The 12,167-nt window shown below is 48.7% G+C and overlaps 1 protein-coding gene across 1 annotated transcript; it reads right to left on the bottom strand.

Annotated features, from left to right (window-relative positions):
- Window positions 1–1,596: 1,596 nt before the first annotated feature.
- Window positions 1,597–11,641, bottom strand: LOC107125820 (cytochrome P450 3A19-like). Its single transcript, XM_015429281.1, has 8 exons — window positions 11,553–11,641; window positions 10,732–10,880; window positions 10,149–10,276; window positions 7,650–7,737; window positions 5,604–5,764; window positions 5,000–5,226; window positions 2,642–2,804; window positions 1,597–1,686 (listed from the first exon to the last, which is right to left on the bottom strand). The coding sequence occupies exons 1-8, from the start codon at window positions 11,639–11,641 to the stop codon at window positions 1,597–1,599; spliced, it is 1,095 nt and encodes a 364-aa protein (XP_015284767.1).
- Window positions 11,642–12,167: the final 526 nt, after the last annotated feature.

Below are 12,167 nucleotides of genomic sequence, written 5' to 3'. Positions count from 1 at the left end.
CCCTCCTCCAGCTTCTTACAGAAGCAGTGCCAAGGAAATTTTTAGGCGAGTCGTGAAGATGACAGCTCTCTTGTAGTGATGGTCCCCTGCGGTATGCTATTTCTGAATGTGGAGTTTCTGTTTAGCCAGTGTCTTGAAAGAACCGTGAATCTGCTTCATCTGCTTCTAAAAGGGCCTCGGTGGAGTCAGGCCCAATCCATCCCTTTGGCCTTGAAAAAAATTGCTGCCCAGCTGATGTAAGAAACAAGACCCGCGGCCTGCGTTTTTGACCCTCAATGGCAGGTCCAAGCATCACCTCAAGAAGGGGAGGCCGCGCCTAGGGTTGCCACCTTCGGGTGGGGAAGATTTTGGGGGGTGGAGTCTGAGGACGCAGGGTTTGGTCCACCTTCCAAAGCAGCCATTTTCTCCAGGGGAACAGATCTCTATCGCCTGGCCACCCTAGAGTAGATAGATATGGAGAGCTGGTCCATATATCTTGTTAGTCGATAAGGCAGGGGTGTCGAACTCATTTGTTATGAGGGCCGGATCTGACATAAACGAGACCTCCTTGGGCCGGGCCACGTGTGTCATAAAATGTCATGCCAGGTAGCGGAGATATAAACTTTATAAAGGACACGAACACAAAGAGGTGGTGGTTTTTTTACTTAAAATAAAAACATGCTTATAACATTTGCACTCTTGCAATGTTTTGTTTATATTTAACAGCATCTGAGAACTGACACCTCTCGCTCTGAATTGTTGCATCGGAATGTCTGTGCTGTTGCAGTCTTGAGACGATGCCTGCTTTGGAGAGTGGACTTCATGGCCGTCTATCCTGCTGAGGTCCCTCCCCTCTCCAAGCCCCGCCCTCCACAGGGCTCCACCCCCAAATAGCCAGGCCTTTCTCAACCCAGAGCTGGCAACCCCATGGCAATACCTGGCGAGGGGGAGAAATCAGAGAAGGACACGAGTACTTTTATTTATCTGTGCATTTATTTAAAACGTTTACAAACGGCCCCTTTCTCCTGGCCCTTTCAGTGTGACGAAAGCGCCCATAAAGGAAATCCCTCCCCCCCCTCTCTGTTCCAACCCAGCCCTATGGAATAAGTATTGCACATGCAAGCAAGACCCGCTTCGGAACAGAGTGAGCAAAATCTATCTCTCGCTTCTGATTTCTGCCACAATCCTGGGCATGATTGCATACATGTACAGTAGAAAAGCATGCACATAATATCACATGCACACACACACTCTCACGGCCCAACAGTGTTGTTTGAACTGAGATGTTCATGTGATCCTGTGGCAAGGGATGGAGGGGGGCTTTCTGTAAAGTACCCCCGAGCTGTAGTCATGCCCGAAAGACAAACAAGAAGCGATGTGCAAACAGCAGATCCGTTGGTGCCGTAGCTGAGATAATATTCCCTCCATGGTCCTGTTAGGGCCAGTTTTTGGGGTGGAAGTCCCGGGCCCCGGTGCCTGGATTCAGCTGAAGAGCCCCTCCCAAAAAGCCTGAAGCTTTGTGGTTGATGTATACAAGGGGGACTCTTTAAGTCCAGAGTCCAAAACAACAGAACTGTATCGCTGCGTCCCTTAAGGAGTTGTTAGACAGAAACGCCACTACTGCGTGGGGCCGACTCTGGGAACAAATTTCAGGATGATAGGTTTGGCCGGTCTTGTGAATCCTCTCGATGTCAGCACCAGAGGGATCTAGGACATTAAAACAGAGGGGGAAAGGGATCATACAGAGAAGCCAGGCGGTCAGTGTTTTCTGGGAGATGTAAAGCACTGGAGATGATTGGTTAAAAAGGTAAAGGTAAAGGTCTCCCTTGCTCGAAAGCCAGTCGAATCCAACTCTAGGGTTGCGGTGCTCATCTCCATTTCGAAGCCGAAGAGCCAGCGCTGTCCGAAGACATTTCCGTGGTCATGTGGCCGGCATGACTAAACACCAAGGCGCACGGAACGCTGCTACCTTCCCACCAAAGTGGTACCTATTTCTCTACTTGCAATTTCTTGCTTTCGAACTGCTAGGTTGGCAGGAGCTGGAACTAGAGACGGGAGCTCACTCCATCATGCGGCAACTCGGGTCTTGAACTGCTGAACTACTGACCTTCCACAGCCTGCAGTTCAGCGTCTTCACCACTTGAGCCACCGCAGGTCGGAGTTGCCCATGTCAATATAATGTGGCATTCCCTCTAGGGCAGTGGTGGCGAACCTATGGCACGGGTGCCAGAGGTGGCACTCAGAGCCCTCTCTGTGGGCACGCGTGCCATCGCCCCAGCCAGGCCCAGACCATCATGAAAGTGTCGAATTCTCTGCCAAATAATTTTAAGTCAATGAAAGCATTTGGGATTGCTTTCCTTACTTTGTTTGGATCATCTTAAGTTAATGTATGAGTTGTTTTTTCTAAAGTAAAACCTCAGTATTCAGGTTAAATGGCCGTGTTGGCACTTTGCGATAAATAAGTGGATTTTGGGTCGCAGTTTGGGCACTCCGTCTCTAAAAGGTTCACCACCACTGCTCTAGGGGGTTAAATTCACCACACGCCGTCTTCAGGAGAAGACGTTCTTTGCACACCGTGTCTCTGCTGCAGCAGGAAAGCGTGACCTAATTCTGACCGGCTGTCTTCTGTCTAGATAAGCACAAATCGATCCAGGTCTCTCACCGGCGTTTCCTTGCAGGGCTTGAAGTGGAAATGCTGCAGCAGATCGACGATAACCGTCTTCATTACAAGGACGGCAAACCTCATTCCAATGCAATTTCTGGGACCAGCTCCGAAAGGCAAGAACACGTAGGGATCTATTTTCTCTTTCACCTCCTTACTGAACCTGTTTCCAGACAAATGAGCGGAAGAAGTAGGCTTTGTTATTTACAACACATGAAGTGGCTAGCTGGTCTCATAATAATATAAGGTACAAATTCACTATCAGGATCCCACAGATCCAGGGGTCATTTCGTGGAAAAAGAGGTGCAGGAGCTCATTAGCATAACTCATTAGCATAGGCATCACCGGAAGTGTGTCAGAAGGCAACACCCACTGCTCAGGCTCCACTGGACTGTTTTGGATTGCTAGCTATGGGGGGGGGGACGCACAGATCTGCCCTAGGAGAGGAGGGAGAGCTTGTACCTGAATAAACCTTGGCGTAGGCGCCTCGTGGCCTGGGGCTGCTGGGAGCAGGGGGTGGGGCTTGTTGCATGTGCCCGCCCCCTGGGCTCTTTACTGCCGGAGCTTCGCTCCTGTGCGCTCCTGCAGGAAATGACCCCTGCACAGATCTGTATATCAGGCATGAATTCTCCATGCCCTGCCCTGTCAGAACAGCCAGTCAAAGGCCGAATCTGCATTTCATTTTTAAAGCAGTCTTGATGCCGTCTTTCTTTATACTGGTGTGATGCTATTTTTTCCTGCTTGCTGGCCGGGAAGGTGGTTGTTCTCCTGCCTCTTCTCTAGCACGCCCGGCGTTTGCCGGCACCCATTAGCTTTGCACGAGGCAATAAAATGAAAGGCAAAATTTGAGGGGACCCCTCTCCATCCCTTTCAAAACAGTCCCTTTGGGACACTGAGATGGCAATTCAATCTTTACAGACACACCCCCTGATTAATCCCTTCATTATACGTCTTAAATTTAGCAGAGTTGGGTTGATGCACAACCTAGGTAAGCTACAGCATAGGGCCTTGGAATCTGAGTGGCCACTGAATACGAAAATATTACCCTGTACAAGAAGAAAAACACGAACACTAAAGGTGGCGTCCCCCCAAAGTGGTGCCAACCAATGTGTTTCCGGTCCACTTGCTTCCCCCCCACAGAGCAAAAAGCCAATCTTGGCTTTCATGCACCTCGGTGGAGACAGAAGTGCTTCTGAAGACCAAGGGTGCATTCAGATGGCGTGCTGAGAGCGGCTTAAACTGGTCCAGTTCTGATGCGATTATCTTTGATCTGGAGAATCGCGATCACACTTACCTCCAGAGGTCATTTCGGGGGGGATCGCAGTTCCCCCGGGTGAGGTACGGGGGCGGGGCACATGACGAAGCCCCGCCCCCTGCTTCCGGCCGCCCCGCTTCCAGCCCTCATTCAGCCAGGAGGAGGCAGGAGAAGAGGGGAGGGTAAGTTGCTTCCTCCCTGCCTCTCCCCACCAGTGTTCCCTCTAAGCTGAGTTAGTGTGAGCTAGCTCACATTTTTTTAGCCTCTGGCTCACACATTTTTGTCTTAGCTCAGGAAGGATGGCTACAGAGCAAACTAATTTATACAGTAGCCAAATTGCTTGCTCACAATTTTAATGCCAGTAGCTCACAAAGTAGAATTTCTGCTCACAAGACTTGACAGCTTAGAGGGAACATTGCCTACGAAACGACCCCTGCTTACCTCCCTTATCCTGCCTCACCACGCAGTCACATCGCTCCCCAGTGTCTACACTACTGACACGTGGGAGTGTGTGTCGGCGTTTTTTAAAATTTTTTCTCTCTGTGCATGCGCATAGGCGCTCATCCGTAGAATGGGGGGAAACTATCATGGCGCATGCGCAGAACCACCAGGGCGAATCAATCCAACCCCTCCAACGAAAGACTTCCCTTTAAACTTTTGACCTGAAAATGGCCTCCGTGAGATCCCAAACTCATCTAAATGCTAAAACGAGTGACCGTTTAAACGTCGGTTTTATAAATGTGGGAGTGGAGCTCAGTCTATGCGCACACTGCCGACGCTCGGGAAAAAAATGGGCGAAAAGCGGACGCCTCGGGCTTCCGCTGCAGCTTTCGAGCAGGATTGTATAATAAAAATTTAATAAATAAATATATGTTTAAAAAATGGGCAAACAGACTTCAGGAAGAGAGACTGGTCACGGAAAGAAGACAAGCTGGTTTCACCAAAGATTGGGGGGGGGGGGAAAACCTGGTACTGTTTAGAATCACAGTCCAAAAACCCCATGTGCTCACGGACCAGGTACATGGACTGGTATGGGACATGGATACTAGCTATCCATTGTTGGGCTATGGAAAGAAATACAAAATATTGATCCCATTATTTACCTTTCGGGTCTAAATTCTTTGGGTTCCGGCCAATATTCTGGGTCAAGATGCAGGACATACGGTGGAATCATCACAACCGTCCCTTTTGGGATGGTGATGCCGTTTATCTCCACGTCTTTCTTGCACAGCCTTTCAATCCGCCCGCCAAGCGCGTACAGCCGGAGGATTTCGTTCACTGCCATGTCAAGGTATTCCATTTGCATGACGGCCTCATAGGTAAGAGGAGCCTTTAGGACAGAACGTTATGAGAAAGTTTGCCACTGTGTATGAGGAAGGGGAGTGGGTGAACCTTTCTCTTGCTGCGACACACCCGGGGTCCCAAGCTGGGGACTCTAGCGGCAGGACTGAGGTGTTTTCCTCTCTGTGCCACTGGGCCAGTTGACCTGTTTTGTGATGCACAGCAGCGCCACCACTTGAGATGGCCACAAGGTGCTATTGCAGTTACCAAACCAGCAGAAATAAGAGGAAGTAAAGTTGCAGACTTGGAGGTGGGGGAGGTTGACTAAAACACAACTGGCTTCACATCTGTTTTCTTTTTGGCAGTGACGCATAAGGGGTGCAGTTGAAGGAGATCCACTGACGCTCCTGTCTAGCCCTACTGTACCTTATTGGGCAGAGCTGAGTCGATCTCCTCCTGCAATTTCTGCTGGACGTCAGGGTGGATCGCTAATTCGTAAGCCAGGTAACCGAGGATGTTGCTGGTTGCCTCATATCCCGCAAAGATAAAGATAATCGCTTGTGCCAGAATCTCGCTGTCGGTCAAAGCTGTCAAAGGAAAGGGAGAGAGAGGTGAAGGCTGGAATCGGAAAGCAAGCAGCCTGCATCACAGTTGTGGATACAAAGATGGTCTTTACCTCCTTCCATGTAACAGAGGCAAGGCTAGAGGGTGGAAGTAGACCCCTGTTCCTGGTATTATTTTCAAATGCTCTCAGTATGCCATCGAAGGAGCCCTGCCAAAATTGCTATGTTTGCTGACCAGTTCATTATACCTTGTTTTTCTTTATTGCACTCACAAACCCCGCTTGGGATACCTTTGGAGTTTCCCCCCTGTTGAATAACTTGGGGTGTGGTCCCCCCCCCAGTTTGCATAGTTTGGAACTGTCCGCTCTGCCAGGCAGAAGTCATTTGCCAACAGCTTGAGCTGAAGACCGAACATGGGACTTTCTGCGTGCAAAGCTTGTGCTCTTATCTGGCTTTCTAGTAATTTTTTAACCCTCCCTTCCTCCTGGAAGCTGATAGCAGGGTGCATAGTCCTCTCCAGGGTTTTTTTTTTTGTAGAAAAAGCCCAGCAGGAACTCGTTAGCATAATAGGCCACACCCAACAGCAGGAACTCATTAGCCTATTAGGCCACACCCTGAGATGGCAGCTCATTAGCATATTAGGCCACACACCCCACATTACCAGAAGTGTGGTCATCCAGCCACACCCACCTTTTGCTTCTTATTCTATTTACCTTGTTTGTTGTCAAAACCCAGGGCTTTTTTTGTAGCAGGAACCCTTTGCATGTTAGGCCACACACCCCTAATGTAGCCCATCCTAATGAGTGTCTGCTGTTAGGTGTAGCCTATTATGCTAATGAGTTCCTGCTGGGCGTGGCCATCTCAGGAGCCAGCCGGAACTCCGTTCCTGTGCGTTTCTGCCCCAAAATAGCCCTGGTCCTCTTCCTCATTTGTTCCTTCTGACAACCCTGCAATGTAGGCTAGGCTGAGAGAAAGAGGGCGACTGGCCCAGGATCACCCAGCAAGCTTCATGGCAGAGTCTGGATTTGAGCTTGGGAGATCTAGTCCCACGCTCAATTGGTTAAGGGAGACTCGCCTCTACCCTTTCTAAGCAGCACGTCTGCTGCAGATGCTCTTACAATCTCTTGCTTTATTTCATAGGCCGCTTTGACAGGGCAATGGTTCCCTGTGTAGCTTTCATTGCCACAGCAGCAACGAAATGACCACAGGGCAGTTTTCCTCGCCTTGGCCCCCTGCCACAAGACTGCCATTCCCCCCAGCCCCAGAGGGTTTTTTTAAAAAAGAAATCTGCAATTAACTCATTGCTGTAGCGTTATAACATTATAATGACCCATCTACTAGGTCCTCTGCGTTTCAGCCTTCAACTTAAAAAAAATAAAAAGCCATACCTCTGCAACGTACAGAAGCTGGAAATACAGAGGAACTAGTACATATTATTACAGCGCTATAGTGTTATAACACCATTCTCACATCATTATGACACTATAGCAATATGTCAGCTGCTTTGCTTTTTTTTTTTAATTCCCATGATGACAAATAGAAAAGGACAGCCATGGGGTGCTGAGTCAAGCACAACAGTACCAGTGTGGATGGGACCCATAAAACTACTCCCCTTCCCATCCAGATGGCATGCTAACATACTTTGATTGTGACCTTTCCAAAATGATTGTCCCAAACTCGATTTGGACAAGACTGCAACCAAGAAAGGGAAAAGCCAGAAATTACGGGACAAATTGTGGATGCCTTTTTTTTTTTTTAATCCACTCCAGTTTGGACACCAAACGGGACCAAACTCTCCATGTGGACACAGGTAGATGCCCAGGTAGATACAGCCTGGCAACGAAAGCAGATTAGGGGATTTGAGACCTCACTGATTCCCATTCAGCTGTGGATAATTCGTGAGTATTACCTTTATTGGAGTGAGCTACCCCATTGCTCCCATTCGTGGTGTTTGATTTTTGGGAGTCGATCATCAGTTGTAAGAAATCCACTCTCCTCTGGGAACAGAAACAACAGAAGAGGAATCAGCAGACAGCTTAGGATATCCTGCCACTCAGAGAAGAGAAGAACAATACTTGCTCAGGAGGACTTCCTGTTAATTCCAGCAGAAAAGAGCAAGAGTCCAGGAGCACCTTGAAGACTAACAAAACACGTGGCAGGGGATGAGCGCTCACTTCTTCAGATAAAGGTAAAGGTTCCCTTGCTCGAAAACCAGTCGAGTCGGACTCTAGGGTTGCGGTGGTCATCTCCGTTTCAAAGCCGAAAAGCCAGCGCTGTCCGAAGACGTCTCCGTGGTCATGTGGCCGGCATGACTAAACACCAAGGCGCACGGAACGCTGTTACCTTCCCACTGAAGTGGTACCTATTTATCTACTTGCAATTTCTTGCTTTCGAACAGCTAGGTTGGCAGGAGCTGGAACTAGAGACGGGAGCCCACTCCGTCATGCGGCAACTCGGGTCTCGAACTGCTGAACTACCGACCTTCCACAGCCTGCAGTTCAGCGTCCTAACCACTTGAGCCACCGCAGCTCCTCTTCTTCAGAGACCAGTGAATTAATTCCAGTGACATCTACTTCTGGGAAAGAGGTATCGCTAAGGATGCCACTGAATTTCATCTTGATGCCTGGCTACAGATCTCTAAACCTGGTGGAATGGTGTCAGGCAGTCCAGTGCAGGATAGAGGCGGGGGTGGGGGAGATCAGCCATGGTCTAGGAAGTCCCAGTCTTGTGGGTAGAGGTTAACATAGCGTGACAACGTGGTGGCATTGCATGAGCCCGGGAGGCCTCTGTGCATGTGCAGAGTGGCTGATCTATCACTGTATGAATTATTGATCCCCTGCCTTCATATTCTTAAGGTGACATGCACAAAGTTCTGCGGAGAGGTCCCATGCAAGCAGATCAGTTTTTTTTTCTCTATTATGTCAAGTTGGATTATGATAGAATCATAGGCCTGAATCAGGTCTACGGTCCCATTTGGTTCCTTTGCTAAATGTAAAAACTTTTCCAGGCATTGAGGCTTCAAGACCTCAGCAGCCTTCCAGGCCATTTCCTCAGACCAACGAATCCTAGGAATACTATGGGCTATCTCTCTTGAATCATCCCCTTGAAGCTCAGGATCTACGGCAGTGAAAGTTGAATTGAAAAGGAGGGCCAATGGAAAGTGATCACTTTCAGGCCGGCCAATCACTGAGAATGCTCTCACCTCGTCCCAAAGTGACGATGAGATCATTATGTAATAAATTACACTGCTTCCTCGGGCTGAAGCAAACGTATAATCCCCATGAGAGTCAAAGGGAGGTAGACCATTTAAAATGATTAGGTTAAATCTCAAAGTGAAGAGGGCAAGCTGAATGCCCGCCTCATTAATAAATGAATCTTTGGAGCATCTTAGGTCAAAAAGGCATCCTGATGGTAGCTCGTCAGGATTAATACCTATTCTATCAGCCAGTTCTACCCCACTCTGCCCTATTCTTGCATTAAAATCTCCGACCAAGATAATTTCCCTGGTCGGCTCATCCTGTTCTAGGCGTTCCAAGAACTCGCTTAAACACTCCCAGTGCTGTAGCAAGACCTCCTTATTCAGTGCCGGAGGGAAATAAACATTAACTAAAACCAACGATCTCCCATAACCATCCATACACACCACTTGAGCAAAATGTTTACATTCCCGTAGGGGTTGAACCTTAATATTGGAATTACTGTACCATAGGATTGCCAGGCCAGCTTGGAATCTCCCAAACCGCTCCAATCTCTATTATGTCTGTGCTCTTACTATTTGGGGAAAGGGGGCTCTTACAGCTCTACTGTTTTAAAAAAGTCGTGGTTTTTTGCAAACCTTGAATTCTCCTAAATTGTAGCTATGAGCGGGCCCCTTGTTCAGATCTCCTATCCATACGGGAACCAACTCTTTCTTATGTACTTCATTTATACTCTGCACACACCCCCTATGGGGAGCCAAAGTGGTTTAAGTCATTCTCCTGTTTATCGTCACTCCGACCCTGGGAGGTAGGTTAGGCTGAGCGTGTGTGGCTGGCCCAAGCTCCCCCAGCAAGCCTCCTTAGCAGAGTGGAGATTCGAACCAGAGTCTCTCAGATCCTTGCTTGACACTAACCACTATGCCACCTTGCCATGCCTGGCTGTTAAAATGTAACTGCTAATAGACTCCCAGCTGCAGGGTTCGAGTCCCCGCCAGCCACCCCTTTTGTCCTGCCTGCCCTTTATCAACTTGCAGAATCTCCAGCCTTGAGAAATAAGGCGGATGTGGAGCGGAAACCTTGAGACGCAGACAAGCCAATGTCGCTTTGTACTGTCAGAACTGTGCTTCGTTCTCCATTCTGAATATTGTATCAGCATTAACTGAAGAGAAGGCTGTGGAGATGGGGTGGGGCCCCTTCTTTCTTGCTCTTACCGTTTCACTCCCTTTCTCCCGATTCGCCTTGATTTTGGCAACTGATTTGGCAAAGAACTTGGTGGCGTCCCGGGGGAAAATGCTCATGCCCATCTTCCTCAGCAGAGGAGTTAGGAATGGGAAGACGTCTAGGGGAGAGGGAAGAAAGCAGCGTCATAAGAAGGGCACGCTATCCATCGAAGTTGTCTCTACATCCTGTTAGCAAAAAGTGGGAAGGGACATCGGTCAGAAGAACATTAAATGGGTGCAACACCTGGACCCTTCATTCTAATGGAAGTTGATTTGGATGGCATGCTTCGTTAAAGAGATCTGTGTGGTCTGTTGGCTGGTGTACTGGAGAACTTGTGGAAACTCGCTGGGTGTGGTCAGACGGCACGCTGAGAGCGGGTTAAACTGCTCCGGTTCTAACCGGATTATATTTGATCGGGATAATCGCGGTCACACTTACCTCCCTTATTCCACCAGTTACTGGATATCCTCTCCCCCCCCCCGCAGCAAATGATTTCGAAAACCCCGTGAGGAAGGGAAGCCCAGTGGCTATAGACCGCAAGTACAGATTTCAGGGGTCGCCAGGACCACTCACACAACAAAACGAAGAGCGGGGAAGCGAAATCAAACTTGACGAGCTTCTGGGCCTCCTTGACAAAGGGGTCCTTGGGGTTGTTCATGGAGTCGGTGGTCACGCCAAACGAGGTGCTGGTGACGACGTCCATGCTGTAGGCGCCGAAGAGGCTGTACAGAGGCGGGGAATGGGAGAAGAGAAGGGGGGAATCCAAAACAGATCAGTTTGTTTTTGCCATCAATGGAGGAGGCCTCAGTGGCTCTCCGTCATTTCCTCCCCCCCCCCAGGGCTATTCCACCAGCTTCCACTCCTAGTCCTCCTAAATTTTCCTTTTTCTGCCTAGTTCTCCAGGTGGAGCCATCCATCACCTGGAGAAGTACATCTTCCCCACCTGCCCAAAGCAGCCTATGGTCGTCCCCCCCCCCAATGATGAATGAGACGCTTGACTTGCCGTATTAGGCAGTTAAAGGTAAAAAGGTTCCCTTGCTCGAAAGCCAGTCGAATCCGACTCTAGGGTTGCAGTGCTCATCGCCGTTTCAAAGCCGAAGAGCCAGCGCCGTCCGAAGACGTTTCCATGGTCATGTGGCCGGCATGACTGAACACCAAGGCGCACGGAACGCTGTTACCTTCCCACCGAAGTGGTACCTATTTATCTACTTGCAATGTCTTGCTTTCGAACTGCTAGGTTGGCAGGAGCTGGAACTAGAGACGGGAGCTCACTCCATCATACGGCAACCCGGGTCTCGAACTGCTGAACTACTGACCATCCACAGCCTGCAGTTCAGCGTCTTAACCACTTGAGCCACCGCATCTCAAGAGCTCAAGAGCAGGCAGTTACTCACTCTTTAATGTCCAGCAGTTCTTCCCTCTCCGCTTTTGCTTGGATATTTTTCATGAGGCTTTTTGCATGGTGCACAATGATGGGGAACATCTGAGTTCGGTTCGAGGGGTTGGGGGAAAGAAAGAGAAATTGCAAAAAAAAAAAAAGGAAGCAAATATGTTCATTTATATGCGCTCACACTTCAGGTGTCTTATGAAGCTGCAACGCAGCGTGAAAATACAGGAAAAGACACGACGACGTGACAAAACAAACTCATTAAAACTCTTTTTTTTTTTTAAAAAAAGGAAAAAGCAGTAAACTGTGATCATGACTGAATTAACACATTTTGTCAGACTAATGGAAGGCGGACACAATTGTGATGCTAATGGAAAGTGGCATTTGTTCATTGAGCGCCAGCGTAACAAAGTAGAAGCCATCAACTGATGGTAAATACCTCTTTAATTTATTCCAATGTTTGTCACTTGTAAGCGTGCTAAAACACAGCCGTCTGTCTTGATTACATTTTGAGGATGAGAACTTTAAAAAAATGGAGGGGGGGGGAGTAAACCCAGCTGCCAGAGTAAAAATAACAGCAGAGTTTGAAAGAGTATTTTAAAGAGATGTGTGTTTTAATCCC

This window comes from Gekko japonicus, unplaced genomic scaffold (genome assembly GCF_001447785.1).
Source record: "Gekko japonicus isolate JY-2015 unplaced genomic scaffold, Gekko_japonicus_V1.1 scaffold4178, whole genome shotgun sequence".
NCBI lineage: Eukaryota > Metazoa > Chordata > Lepidosauria > Squamata > Gekkonidae > Gekko > Gekko japonicus.
The sequence above is the reverse complement of the archived record's forward strand: the minus strand, read 5'-3'. Positions and strand labels throughout refer to the sequence as shown.

Bases quoted from the DNA above. Each gene is read 5' to 3' on its own strand.
- LOC107125820 (XM_015429281.1), bottom strand. From the start codon at position 11,641: ATGTTCCCCATCATTGTGCACCATGCAAAAAGCCTCATGAAAAATATC. The intron at 10,881-11,552 runs GTGAGTAACTGC...GCCTCTGTACAG, and splicing joins GAACTGCTGGACATTAAAGA to CCTCTTCGGCGCCTACAGCA. The intron at 7,738-10,148 runs GTAAGAGCAAGA...TTCTGTTCCCAG, and splicing joins GGGAGAAAGGGAGTGAAACG to AGGAGAGTGGATTTCTTACA.